Source organism: Schistocerca americana, chromosome 4 (assembly GCF_021461395.2).
Source record: "Schistocerca americana isolate TAMUIC-IGC-003095 chromosome 4, iqSchAmer2.1, whole genome shotgun sequence".
NCBI lineage: Eukaryota > Metazoa > Arthropoda > Insecta > Orthoptera > Acrididae > Schistocerca > Schistocerca americana.
In genome coordinates, this window is record NC_060122.1 from 103,791,437 (window position 1) to 103,807,290 (window position 15,854).

General features: G+C 38.5%; 1 protein-coding gene across 1 annotated transcript in view; it reads right to left on the reverse strand.

The window, feature by feature from the left end:
* Positions 1–15,854, reverse strand: part of LOC124612504 — a 60,150-nt gene that overhangs the window by 35,746 nt on the left and 8,550 nt on the right. Inside the window, exon 2 of the mRNA XM_047140745.1 lies at positions 1,992–3,165. Coding sequence (XP_046996701.1) covers positions 1,992–3,165 — 1,174 coding nt within the window. The remainder of the gene's footprint in view (positions 1–1,991; positions 3,166–15,854) is intronic.

Consider the following 15,854-nt stretch of genomic DNA (forward strand, 5'->3'; position numbering starts at 1 on the left):
TCGAGCATGTATGAGGCAATGGTTCGACTGCCGCTCAAACCTTTATTTTTGTACAAGTATAAATTCTGTGATAGTCAAAAATTTGCATCTACACTATTAGTTCTTGTTACATTAGCAACATCTCGCCACTATGCAGGTTAACTGCCAAATGGGGCCTGCCTCTGTGTCTGCAGCTAGAGGCATTGAGGTGCAAAGTAGTTCCGGGTACCTTACCAGATTACATATATAAGGGATTTCATAAATCACGACAAGCATACATTTTCAGGAAAACCGTGTGGTTTTTCCATTTACATGTCAATAGTTATAAATGTGTCTGTTCTAATAATTAAATTTAATTAAAAATAGTATGGAGTCAAATAACATAAAATTCACTAAAACTTCAGGCAACTACATGTTTTTTTAGTTGCCTCTCAAATGTCAAATTAAATAATATGACCAGTGATGAAAAGAAAATAGATTAAAAATTTAGAGTGTGTGGGAATCTAAGTGTCGCTTCATACACGCTCGTCTTATAAATCTCAAACATTAACCATTTTACCACCATGAGCTCTTATGCCTGGGACCTATGCATAGACACACCAGATAGGAAATAGATGTGAAATCTTCGGTTGCGATTTTCTCAGAATTGCCAGAGTAGTGCACCTCACTACTTGCACATTATGTTGTTTTTATGGCCTAAAGGTGTACAAAGTTTGAAGCAAACCCGTGATACCAACATCTTAGTCTCCACTTGTTCAAGGTATTTTTCCAAATCGCTTTGTTATGGTGAAAGTAGCTGGGGGTAAAAGGGGAAAGAAAACTTTTCACTATGTTTGTATTATTCAGAATAATTGCAACAAAGAAGAAGGCAAGTGAAATAATGGGGCCTCACTCCACTTACTCAATGAAAACTACATTTGGACCAAAACAACATGATATATTCACTGCTCCATTCTGTGACGCACTTGGCAAGCTGCCTCCACCATAACTACAGGCTGATGAGCATAGAATTCTGTATAAATTTACAGGGAAGATTTTAGTAAGAGAAGTTTAATATTTTTTGTCAATAAAAATTTTGTAGCATATTTTAAATAAAGGGTTGATGATTATATTCATAGAAATGTGTGCAACACCAATACTAAGCTTACCAACATTTTACAAAACACCCAGTTTTCAATAGGGATCACTACGATTCCAGGACTATTCTGCACATTTTTATACAAAAGAAATTTGAGAGGTCAATCTAACCCCACATCAAGAGGTAACAGAGATTCTACAAAAACATAAAAAAAGGGGTCAGTCTAATCCTGGATGATAAATTTCATTCGCCTGTTGATAAATATTAATCCCAATTTTAAAAAATTAGCTAGAAGTGACCTACAAACAGGAGAAAATAGGAAAGCTGAACATTTATTCAGTACCCTTTCATGATGAAACAACTTCATGGCAGATTAAAACTGTGCGACAGGCCAGGACTCAAAATTGGGACCTCTGTCTTTCGTGCAAGTCGTGTTTGATATCTCAAGTCAGTAGAGTACTTGTCCATAACAAGCAACGATCCTGGATTTGTGTACAGTCCGGCACAGGAAGTCAGATATCAGTGCACACACTGCTGCAGAGTAAAAATTTCATTCTGGAACACTAGTAGTGATTACAACAAAAAATTTTGATGGAACTAAAAACTATGTCATCAGCTTTCTCTATGTACGAGGTTTTCCTCACAATTCTCAGTTTTGAACTTAAAACCAAAACAAGTGCTGTAGCAACATTCTCTGTGTAACACTTTGTTATTAATAATGTGGTTATATGAAAATAGAAAGCACACAATTCCACAGGCTTAAATAATAGAATACGAAAATTAAGGGCACTAACAATTTCAGTTATCATGATAGCTAATGATTCACCATGTTCATTGTAATGTGCACGTATCACTTACCTCAGAGGGTCACATTTAGTGTTTAAATATAAAAATTGAGAATAAATACTACACATATACATATTGCAGTACTTACATTCTTAACAGTTTTCTTGAAGATATGACAATCTTCTTTCCATCACTAAATTTTGAATTCCTTGTTGAAGAATTACGACCTCTGTATAACACTGGAAACACACAACCTTTTGGTGACATGTTCTTTCTCTGAAACTTATTTCCACCATTTTCATATCTGCATGAAACTTTCTTGTAATTTCTCAACAGTCTGGATTTGGCAAGCCGCCTGTCTATTTTGTATTTCGAAGCAGCACAGGAGGGGCTTGTAGGTAAATCTGGTTTACCTTTCCGCACAACAGTTTGTAAAAGTTTTTGACTAAGGTTGTATTTTTCTGGTCTATTCGAAGCTGGAGGAGAGTTCACTGGGAAATGCATCTGGGCATAGGAAGACTTCTTTTGCTTTTCTGACTTCTTTTTGATAGTTCTGCCATCTTTTATTTCTGGATTTTTCTCAAGTGTTTGATACTGTTTGTGGATTAAAGCCTTTTGCAGTGCTCTGTTTACACACCATGATTTAGTTTTGTCTGGTATTCGCACAAGTTTTGTATCACTCACTCTGACCAGTTTGTTGTGAGAAATCCTTTTCATTAGCAAACAGTTTTCCACTTGTTTTGAACTTTGTATCTTGTCAGCACCACACCTATTCCATTTTTTATTTTGTGCTGCTAAAGTGCAATGATTATTGCTGCTTATGGGGTAAGTACTACTGTGAGAATTAGATTTCATATTATGTGTGTTTGAAACAAGACTTTTCTCCCCAGACACAGACAAATTTGACTTTGAGATTTCAGTGACTTTGCTTTCTTGCTTAGTCCTGTCAGGCTGCGTGTTTACCAATAAATGATTTGAGCGTTCCACAACATGAGAAAACTTTTTTGGATTAATATGAACACTAGTAGAAGCAGTTCTCTGAAAATGTGGGTTCAGATACACACATTTTCTAGCAGCAGGAAATGATCCACTACCTTCAGAAGACTGAGTAACTTTTTGCTGAACACTCTGGATATCATAACATTTATTATGTTTGCTGGCATCAGAACTTGAGCAGTTTCCTGTGTATCCAAGTGGAACACTTGCAATATCCATTTTATGATGCATTAAAGCTCCTGATGTTTTCAAAATTCGTGGGTTAACATATATAGTGTTCTTCCAAAGCCTGTCTCTGTCGATTAGAATCTTTGAGGCACGGAAAGCTGAAAAATAATAGTAGTAGTTATAAAAAATGCCACAAAAATGCAATAAAATAAGACTTCTCAAAAGCTATTTCACAAAGTCAAGAGCTCTTCATATGGATAATCACACAAAGTGAAAGAATGATTACTGCAGTGGTAGGTAAACTGATAGATCTGAATAAAAGTAAACATTTTTAACTCATTGGCTTCAAATATTTTACACAAATTATCATCCTTCGCACTATCTGTATTTCTGGTGCTCTATATTTATCACCATTGCACATACAGGTAAATACTTTAAAACTTTCACACACCAGTGTATTTTTTGAAATGCAGACCTTTCTTTTAGTGTTGATTTGGCCATTTTAAGTGTCACCATCAATGGCTAAATTTAGTATGTATTACAGAATACTACAATTCCCACTGGCAAATTGACAATCTTGAGGGAAAGAAATGCAAAGTCTTCACTGAAATCTTAAATGGTTTTCTTCAAGCTGTCTCTCACTCAGGTCAACCAATACGGAGTGTTTATGATACAAAATTTCTGGGTACTTCTAGAGATAGTAAATGTAACTGGTTAAGCAACCTTATTCATCTTTTTAAAACTTAGCTCAGCTAATATTTGCTCAAAGGAGTTACTGCTTCAGTGTCCAAAGTAGATACCATTGAGACTCCATACTTTGGCTGCTTTCATTTATTAATGTCATTCTGGAGAACGAACCTCCTTTAAAAAACCACTGCACAAAAGAGGCCACCATAACAAGTAGCATCCATCATAAGCACTACTGCCAGTACTTATTTCAAAACTTTGCAGAAACTTTCAACTGCCTCACAGTATATCCCCCTCCTGCCAACTTGTCTGCAATAATTTTTCTCTACAAAGAAAGTAGCAAATGTGACTACAGCACAAGAATTAAAAAGAAATCTACACACAGGTCTTGATCCAGTAAAAAAAAATGAGTTTGCTACTCCAGAACTAGGATATTTAACACACTCCCATCAGTTACCAAATGTCCTCGTAAACAACTGCGTAATTTGTCACCAACCAGCTTTCAGCTTCTTAGGCCATCTTCAGGTATAAATGGAAATGTCATGTGGCTAGGGCCTCCCGTCGGGTAGACCGTTCGCCCGGTGCAGGTCTTTCGATTTGACGCCACTTCGGCGACCTGCGTGTCGATGGGGATGAAATGATGATGATTAGGACAACACAACACCCAGTCCCTGAGCGGAGAAAATTTCCGACCCAGCCGGGAATCGAACCCGGGCCCTTTGGATTGACAGTCTGTCACGCTGACCACTCAGCTACCGGGGCGGACATCTTCAGGTGACAGTTCAGTTCAGTGTGACAACTGTGACCTGAAGATGGCCTAAGTGTCCCTGTAAACCATTTGTGAAACTTTACTCGTCTTATCAAATATTTGACAATGTGTTTTGTCTGACATGTTTGTCAAACAGAGCTTGCTTCAAGTGTTTCAGAGAAATATTGACCAGTGGAAGACGTCTGTGTTGACATTTTGTGAAAAAGACTTATAATTTACCTCCTGCATCAAAACAATACTGCCAATTATCAAAATGGTGGCAGTGCTGCATCTCTACCAGTCATGTATTATGCAGGAAGATCTCAAAAAGAAAATCAATATTTTACACAAAACTTACATGCAGGAGTACAGTAAAATAGAAAAAGTCTAAGCTCTCTGGTTTTTCCACAGGTGATTTTTATGTTACCGCACTGTGGTACGTCTATGAATTTTCATTACAGAACCAAGGAGAAGAGAACACTTTCACATAACTGTCTTCTTTTACAATGTGAATGCAAAGTAACTAACAAATCATTTAAAGTCTGACTGTCCATTTGGGGAAAGTTTATGTTATCAGCAAGTTCCGAATGTAATTACCATCGCCATGTTTTCATGGGCATATTTTTTCTCTGTTCAACCATTCCCTCCCCCAGAATCTTGCTTCCATTTTCTTCTTTAACACAATGCTAGTCAATGCAAGAAATGCTTTGTTTGCACCCATTCCACTAGTGCCAATATACTTCAACACAAACAGCATCTGCTTCAAAAATAAGGTTAAATTTACAAACTTTGTTGGAAATCTGAGAGAATACACAAGTATGATTGATAACGGTGGTGCCCTTAAGGAGCTAAAAGCCAGTTTGAGACCATACAAACAATTTGCAGAACGTTAGAAAGCATTTCCTATTAATATAATGTTCTGCCAAGCACTGATGAAAAACTCAGTCTATGTTCCGCTGCAATTTAAAAGTATGTAGCCAACATCAGTTAACAAGTTTTAAGGTCACAAAGGCAGTTCACTTGCTAAAAAAAGAATGGACCCAGAAAGTCCAATTTGTTGTTTCCTTACCAAGTCCCCCCCCCCCCCCCCCCCCATGTGGAATACAGTCACAGGAGAACTACACACACTTCCACTAATTTGATTTTGTCCATTTCATGGCAATACTGTGTCCATTTCTTCAGAACAAACTTAATGAGTAAATCTATTGTGAGGCTGCTAGCATACTTAATTTTTTAAACATTTCCCTACATGAAATTCAAGGAAGGACACCAGATGATATCCTTACAGCATGCAATGGATATTCTGTGTTGAAAGAATTATCTTACATGATCCTCTGTTTTCTATCAGTTAAATATAGAGTGAACCATTTATTACACCACAAAAACCATTACTCTCAAGTTTTGCCACAAGCGTGTTTCAATTTGCTTAGTCAAAGGTCTTAGATCATATAACATGAGAGTAGGTGAAATTTCATCATTCAGATATTTTGATACAGTCAGAAAAATGGTAGAGGACGCACTCAGTGGCCAGGACCTTCTGGACTCAAAGTGTGGCTGACTCAGTTAATAGTAAAGTGGATTAATATTTATCTGTCCTCCTACCTTCTTACAAGGGTTCTAACAATCCATGTCTTATTAAACTGAAGCATGAAATAGGTTGTAAGACTGAACACAGTAATTATCAGAACAAGTTTATACATTAAAAGTTGGAATGTTACAAATTCAATGAAAATTTGTTTTTCAGAGAACCAATTACTCTCCAGATGACACAGGAAGAAGCTGGAATAATCTATGTACTGCTATGCTTTATGCTTTTAGCTAATTGTATGGTGTTTCTCAGATCGAGACATTTACTTTTGCTAACTACACTTTTTGCTTTTTGATAAGTCTTTCCATTAGTGTTTCTATGTAGCCTTTTACATAATCCATTTTATACTGTCTATCCCTTTTTAGTAATTAAAGAGGGGTGGGAGTGAAAACTGAGTTCCCACATCCATATGTGCACATTCACACCAAGTATGCATATAAATAAAATCAGCACAAACAGTGATCACAGAAGCAACATGTGAAACACTAAAGTTAACTGTCAAACATGTCATATTCCACATGTTAAAGTAAACATATTAAATAAGACATGTAAACAACAAAATTAACAGATGTGTGAAAATTATAAAATATTTAAATGCATCAAAATCTGATGTGTTCAATCTCGTAAAATACAGGGTGCATCAAAAAGAATCATTTGATTTAGGATGTCTACATTTCTGAAACTAATAAACATGTACAACAAATTTTATTTTTGTTTTGATGAATGGGATACTCAAATAACATTGGTTGTAGACCACTGTAATATCGTTCTTGTTGAAGTAAAATATTACGTTACAATGCACTGTAATAACCCACAGTGAAGAAATAACAGTGATATACATATATCACTGTTTAATCATACTGACTAATGTTAATATATCTGTAAAATACGGCATAATTATGTAAATTACTTTTTGAGCATGTGGTGTAATAGTATATGTTAAAATATGTTTGAAGTTTACATGCAAAATGCAAATTTGAAACTAAATTGAAGTGTATGGTTCTAATAACACTTAGTTGCCTGTCACTAAATAAAAAATGGTGACAGCCTTATTTGGTTTTTGACATATTACATCTTAGCAACAAATCCAAATCCTTGCAGAGTAGGCACATGGTGCTGCACTTACCAGTAAAACAAAGTAATTTGACACACATTAACAACTAATGTACAAGTAACAATTTTTTCAAAATAAAACAAAATTCCAATCTTGAAAGATTCAAAATTCAAAAATTATTAACTCTGGAGATATTCAGCATTGTTATGAATATCATCAATTAGCACATACATCTGAAGCCTTTAAGAAACTTAATAAAATGGTAGAAATTTTAGGTCTGCAAGTAAAATAGTTTGAGATGTAGTGGTTTTTAAGGTTTCAAAATTTAACAAACTGCATAATTTTGGAAGTTTTAAAAATTAATAACTCAAAACTGAAAGGTTTAAAAACTTTTAATTTGGGATTATTTCTGCATCAACCATTACTACAAGTGTACAAAAAATTTTCAAAATCTGAGATGTAAAGAACCAGACTATTCATTAATCTCACATGGACTGGTCCATTACCAAAAATTAGCAGACAGAAGCAGAAGTCCAGTTGGAAAAGTTAATAAAACAAACCCATCTACACCCTGTACATCATTTTACAACAAACCACAGAAAATACTGACACAAATTCCTGCTTTTGCAAGTAACATACTATTAAGGGTATGAAGTGCTAAAATTGTAGCACAGAATATCACTTCAACTGTTTTAACGTAAATCCTAAATGGAAAGTGTGGCATTGCACTAAATGTGACAAGCAATGCCAAAACCCAAAGAAAAATACCAACAAGGACATAATTATTACAGTACTTTTAAAAGACTTACGTACCTAAAAATATAAATATTATGAGTACAAGCAACCTAACAGAAATCACAACGGCTTATCACACAGTGATAAGATAAAAAATGTGGAAAGTATTTTAGTTTCACACCTGAACACAATCCAAGTTCACAGTGATAATTTTTGTCAGTTGACCAACTAGGAAAAACTTCAGACCAGCACTGGACAAAAACTGCAAGTAACATATAAAATATTAGTATTATCAGACAATCATGGATCTTGACTAGTTGCAACTATCAGTCAGCACAGTTCAAAGCAACCACGGCTGTGAACCAATACCTCATTATCAGAAATGGTGGTGGTGGTGGTGGTGGTGGTGGTGGCGGCGGTGGTGGTGATTTTGGCTTACGGGTACTAAACATCATGGTCATCAGCACCCTGACAAAAATTCAGCATGCAAACCTCATGGATGGTGATGAAGGCTGTCCCCCACGTGCAGAGCAGTTTATGATGCCTTCCTTCCCCGACAGTTTAGGGATGAGGCCTGATAGTTCACAAAATGTCACCACTCTCGTAACACTGGAATCAGTATTGGTGAGTACGGTGGGCAGATCTCTATCGACACTGAGGGTTATTTGTGATATTAATATATAAGACATGGTCTAAATATGCTGAATTGAAAGTGACATACCACAAACCCCACCGAGTGATGGATCCTCCCACCAGAGGAGGAAGCCATGCGTTAAACGGCTATGTCGATGCACAGCCTGGTAAGCAGGACCCCCTTCCAGCAGTGTGGCTTACACAAAGTCCGCCATGCCTGTGTGGTCGATTTGAGCAACCAAAGCTTTTTTTCTGTCACCTTCAACCACACAGTCTCCTACTGATGCATCTGTCAGAATGAGATGACTGTGTGCAATGGGATGGGACATTGACAGGCAACACCATCCCGAGATGTTTGATTGGCTGCTTTGTTGGCCATGTTTCCCTGTATCCTGCTGTGGCCAGGTACAAAGCAAAAGATCACCTCTTTGCCACTGCGTTGGAGCCACTGTAAGAAATCATGAACCAACTGGTCTACTGGATACATTTGGTGAAGTGCTTGTAGCACAGTGAGTCAGAACAGACAAGGAACCTTGTATGGTGATGACTGAATGCTACCCAGTGCCATCATAATCCAATACAACTCTGCATCATAATTTGTAAATTATTATGGAAGACGCACATTGAAAACCCTATCAAGAAAATCAGCATAACAACCAAAGACATTCTCTTGGTGGGATCCATATGTATAAACAACAATGAAACTGTGGTATGTACTTAACATGGAAGAAAAAGTTGTAAAAAACGTAACCTGGAGTACTGTGTCAAGCTTAAAATTACTTTGGGGCTTCGAAGATACCTAGGCAGCAACGCGTTCTATCCATGTATTCAGAGGTCTGAGATCTATATACTAGAGACAGTCAGCAGCACGTATCCCAAATGGCTTGGTCGCATGGGGACCATCATTTTTAATGCCTGTCAAAACAAAAAAACACTGCATCAAATCCAAAGTGGTGGCCATCAGTCTCTGCATACAGACTCTGAACTGGACTAATCTGAAAAGCGCCAGTCGATATCTTAAATGCCCTCACGGTGGGCAGCATCTAACATCTTCAGGTAGAAAACACAGACTGATCCACAGACCACACTGCCTCAATCTAAATGTGATGGAACAAATGCACTATAAAACTGCAGGAGGCAGGACCCATCAGCTCTCCACACTTTTCTGCTAAGGCATTTCAAAATATTCAATGATTGGAAGCCCTTTGTTCATATGTCTTTCATGTGTGGGATCCAAGTTAATTTTGAGTCAAATAATAAACTACAAAAGCGCTGTGTTTCCTTAAAACGTAAAATATCACCCCCCCCCCCCCCCCGTGAGCACTGGTTGGTTATAACTTCCAACAAGCATGGCTACAACTGACACATGTAGTCTTCTCCGATGAGAACCGGAAACCAGTTGTCTTGGCTCAGGTTTTCAGCCTCCTGATCAGATGTAGCTACCTCTATTATTGTACAAATGGAGGAAGAATAGAAGGTTGCAAAGTCATCCACAAACAAAGAGCATTTGACAGGGCTCCTGACTGCAGAGGAATGCCATTAATGGCAATGGCAAATAATGTGACACTGAATACACTGCCTTGATTCTCTCAGTAGGTGGGATTATACTAGACATGGCCTACACCTCAACAGGAAGGGCAAGGGTAAACTAGCTGGGCTAATAGCAAGAAATGTAATGGGGGAGGCACTGCCACGAGTGGGAATATACCAGTGGTCATAGGTGTTGGAGCAGTACCTTTTTTTAGGACAGAACCAAGTCAAGTTCTGAGAAAAGTAACGATTGAAACAAACCTTCAGTTTGATAAAGAAATCAAACAGCATAATCATGGCACATTGGATAAGTGAACACAGCTGTTGATTAAAAATTTATAGCAATCAGCAGAAATTTTATTTCCACCTGATTTCATCTCAGTAAATGTGAAATGCCAACTATCTTTAGTGCATCAAAATATTTGAGGGCTTAGAAGTAAAATTAATGAACTACTTCTGTGCACTGATGAATTAGAGTCATCAAACTCTGTTGATATAATCTGCCTCTCTGAACATGATGTGATCACTGGTATAGATACGTTAAACCTTACAGAATTCAAGTTAGCCTCCTACTTCTGTAGACAAAAGATGGAGAAAGGAGTTGCCACATTTGTTAAAAACAGTTTTAAATTTAATAATATTTACATTAATCAATTTTGCTTAGAGCAGCACTTAGAAGCATGTGCAACAGAGACAGAATTTCATAATACGTCCTTTATAATACTAGCCATATACAGAGCACCTTCAGGAAATTTCAACCTGTTTATAAGCAGCCTTGAAGATTTATTATCTCGTCTAAAATTTAAGAAAAACAAAGAACTAGTGGTTGCTGGTGATTTTAATATACACTCCTGGAAATGGAAAAAAGAACACATTGACACCGGTGTGTCAGACCCACCATACTTGCTCCGGACACTGCGAGAGGGCTGTACAAGCAATGATCACACGCACGGCACAGCGGACACACCAGGAACCGCGGTGTTGGCCGTCGAATGGCGCTAGCTGCGCAGCATTTGTGCACCGCCGCCGTCAGTGTCAGCCAGTTTGCCGTGGCATACGGAGCTCCATCGCAGTCTTTAACACTGGTAGCATGCCGCGACAGCGTGGACGTGAACCGTATGCGCAGTTGACGGACTTTGAGCGAGGGCGTATAGTGGGCATGCGGGAGGCTGGGTGGACGTACCGCCGAATTGCTCAACACGTGGGGCGTGAGGTCTCCACAGTACATCGATGTTGTCGCCAGTGGTCGGCGGAAGGTGCACGTGCCCGTCGACCTGGGACCGGACCGCAGCGACGCACGGATGCACGCCAAGACCGTAGGATCCTACGCAGTGCCGTAGGGGACCGCACCGCCACTTCCCAGCAAATTAGGGACACTGTTGCTCCTGGGGTATCGGCGAGGACCATTCGCAACCGTCTCCATGAAGCTGGGCTACGGTCCCGCACACCGTTAGGCCGTCTTCCGCTCACACCCCAACATCGTGCAGCCCGCCTCCAGTGGTGTCGCGACAGGCGTGAATGGAGGGACGAATGGAGACGTGTCGTCTTCAGCGATGAGAGTCGCTTCTGCCTTGGTGCCAATGATGGTCGTATGCGTGTTTGGCGCCGTGCAGGTGAGCGCCACAATCAGGACTGCATACGACCAAGGCACACAGGGCCAACACCCGGCATCATGGTGTGGGGAGCGATCTCCTACACTGGCCGTACACCACTGGTGATCGTCGAGGGGACACTGAATAGTGCACGGTACATCCAAACCGTCATCGAACCCATCGTTCTACCATTCCTAGACCGGCAAGGGAACTTGCTGTTCGAACAGGACAATGCACGTCCGCATGTATCCCGTGCCACCCAACGTGCTCTAGAAGGTGTAAGTCAACTACCCTGGCCAGCAAGATCTCCGGATCTGTCCCCCATTGAGCATGTTTGGGACTGGATGAAGCGTCGTCTCACGCGGTCTGCACGTCCAGCACGAACGCTGGTCCAACTGAGGCGCCAGGTGGAAATGGCATGGCAAGCCGTTCCACAGGACTACATCCAGCATCTCTACGATCGTCTCCATGGGAGAATAGCAGCCTGCACTGCTGCGAAAGGTGGATATACACTGTACTAGTGCCGACATTGTGCATGCTCTGTTGCCTGTGTCTATGTGCCTGTGGTTCTGTCAGTGTGATCATGTGATGTATCTGACCGCAGGAATGTGTCAATAAAGTTTCCCCTTCCTGGGACAATGAATTCACGGTGTTCTTATTTCAATTTCCAGGAGTGTAGATGTCCTGAAAAACACTGTCAGTAAACAGTTACTGAAATCAGTTACATTGTCATTCAATTTAATTTCTACTGTAAACTTCCCAACTAGGGTATACAAATGTTCTAAGACTGCCATCGATAACATATTTATAGACAATTCTAGGCAACTAATCCACATTACAAAAACAGTAGTAAATGGGCTATCTGACCATAACATGCAACACCTAACATTAAATTTTGAAAATTGTCAGGGTAAAAGATCTACCAGAACTGAGTACAGAAGGCCAATAAAACAGTCAAAAACTGAGAAATTTAGGAGATTGCTCAAAGAAATTAATTGGATGGATGTTTACAGCATCCAAGACACAAATGGAAAACACAAAACATTCATTAAAAAAGTTAGCACCTTATTTGAAAATTGCTTTCCCCTGAAGGTAACTCAAATTAAGCGAAAGTCTAATAAGAAACCATGGATCACACAAGGGATAAAGATATCATGTGAGACAAAAAGGAAACTATCTGGTACATAGCGACACCTTTGATACTAGCATTATAACTCATTACAAAAATTACTGCAAAATATTGAAGAGTGTCCAGAAATCTAAACACCTGCATTATGATAAGAACATAAATACATCCAGCAATAAAATAAAAATAATATGGGATATAGTTAAGTCAGAGACAGGTAGGACCAGAAATGAGGAGGAATAAATAACTCTAAAAATAAATGAAACCCTGGTAACAAACACATGTTTTGCAAACCATTTAAACAAGTATTTTGTCTCTCTTGCGGATAGCATTGGGCTGTCAAGTTCAGTAAATAATGCAATGGAATATCTGAGACCAGTGCACACAAGCAATCTCAGTAAAATGGAATTGGCACTTACTTCACCCAAAGAAATAGAATCCATCATAAAGTCCTTGAAATCAAAGCATTCTAGTGGTTATGACAACATATCAACAAAGTTAATAAAAGAGTGTTCATGTGAGCTTAGTCATATCTTAAGTTATTTCTGTAATCACTTGTCACAGGAACATTCCCGGACTGGCTTAAATATGCTGAAGTTGTACCTCTCCACAAGAAAGGGGACAAAGAAATGCCGTCAAATTACCGACCGCTCTCACTTTTGCCAGCTTTTTCAAAAATCTTTGAAAAGGTTATGTTCAAGTGTCTACTTAAGCAGCTTAATGAAAATAACATACTGTCAAAGTCACAGTTTGGGTTTCTTAAGGGTTCTGATATTGAGAAAGCTATTTACACTTACAGCGAAAATGTCTTTAATTCATTGGACAACAAATTAGAGGCAACTGGCATATTCTGTGACCTGTCAAAAGCGTTTGTGTGAATCACGGCATTCTTTTAAGAATATTAAAATATTATGGTGTCACTGGTAGTGCTGCAAAGTGGTTTCAGTCATATCTTACTAATAGAAAACAAAGGGTGTCATTACGTAACACTTCAGCAGTAAGCGAATCAGACATCATCTGACTGGGAAGAAATTACATGTGGTGTTCCCCAAGGTCCCATACTAGGCCCACTACTGTTTGTGTATATTAATGACCTGTCATCTGTTACATTACCAGATGCCAAGTTTGTCTTATTTGCAGATGATACAAACATTGCAATAAATAGTAAATCAAATATAAATTTAGAAAGGGCAGCTAATCAAATTTTTACTGACATTAATAAGTGGTTCATAGCCAATTCACTGCCATTAAACTTTGAAAAGGCCCACTATATGCAGTTCAGAACGTACAACAGATTTCCTTCTGGTGTGTGTATAAAATATGACGACATGGAAATAGGAGAAGTTGAGAGTGTAAAATTCTTGGGATTACAACTTTATGATAAATTCAGTTGGGAGAAACATACTAACAAACTGATAAAGCACCTAAACAAGTCTGTGTTTGCAATGCGAATGATGTCAAGCATAGGGGATATAAGTATAAAAAAACTGGCATATTTTGCTTATTTTCACTCCATCATGTCATATTGTATCATATTTTGGGGTAACTCCACAAACTGAGAAAAACATTTTAGAGTACAGAAGCGTATAATAAGAGTTATGAGTAGTGTAAATCCAAGACCATCATGTCGAAACCTATTCAAAGAACTGGGCATGTTAACCACAGCTTCTCAGTATATTTATATCTTAATGAAGTTTGTTGTAAATAATACATCTTTTTCCAACTAACTGCTTAGTACACAGTATCAATACTAGGAATAAGAACAATATACATTATGATTTAAAATCACTTACTCTTGCCCAGAAAGGAGTCCAGTATTCAGCAACACATATTTTTAATAAGTTACCAGCAACCCTTAAGAGTTTAGTTTCAGACAAGGCACAATTTAACATAATTTAAAAGAATTTTGGTGGTCAACTCCTCCTATTCTATCCATCAGTTTCTCAACAAGTGCAGTAGACCATTTTAATGAAAATTTATCATACTTTAATTTTTGACAATACTTGGTTGTAACAGCCAAGTAACTACCTACTGTGTGAATGATGGATGTATGGAAAGCAGATTTAAGTCTGTAAATAGTGGAAGTTTAATTTTAAATCTTGTATATAATCTGACTGTTCTTAACTGAGGATCACTGAAATGAACAATTTACTTTAATTTTTGACAATACTTGGTTGTAGTAGCCAAGAAACTAGCAAATGTCTGAATGATGGATTTAATGAAAGCAGATGTGAGTATTAAACCTGTAAATATTAGAAGTTTAAATTTAATTCATGTACATAATTTTACTGTTTATTGACTGAGGATCATTAAAATTAATGAAACAAGTTTTTCTACTTACATTTTTGTAATGTGTTTATCTAACATGTTCCACACCCAGGAGGATTCCCTCTTTTATGGGTCTATGGAATGAATAATTAATCTTTCTCTTGAAAATAGCAATCAGACAAGGCATCACCAACATGATACTGAAAGCACCGGTCCTCAAGGATTATTCATGAAGTTGGTAAAAGATGATATGCCACCAAGTAATGTTGTATGCTTTTTCGAGATCAAAAAACACACAAACCAAATGGTTTCGGTGTAACGAGGATTCCTGTATTGCCACCACCAGTAGGATTGGAACAGCAGCACCTGAAACTCCACTGTGGGCAGCTCAGGTGACCTCGGGATCAGGCAGCCAGACAAAGTGGTGGTTGACCATGTGTTCAAGAGTCTTATCCATACAGCTCGTAAGGGGTAGGCTACATGCTGGTAACTGTTAGGGATGCTACTGTTGTGCCTGGTTTCATTAATGGAATTAATATTTCCCCCTTCCAAGTCATGGGGTACTGTCCATCACATCAGATCAACTGAAACCATAAAGGAGCTGTCCTTTCACTTCACAACACAAATGATGGAGCACGGCATAATGGATCTCATCAGGTCTTGGAGCGGTCTCTCTGGCCACAGACAGAGCTGATTCTAGTTCCCACAAGGAGAATGGAAGGTTGTAGACTACTTTATTACACAAGAAGAAATGGAGCTTCCTCATCTATGCAGTCCTATGAAACACCTGAAATGCAGGAGCTTGTCTGGATGACACAGGGACTGTAAGTGTTCAGCTAAAACATGAGCCATGCCATGTCTAGGTGAGTTCACCAAGACCACTTTT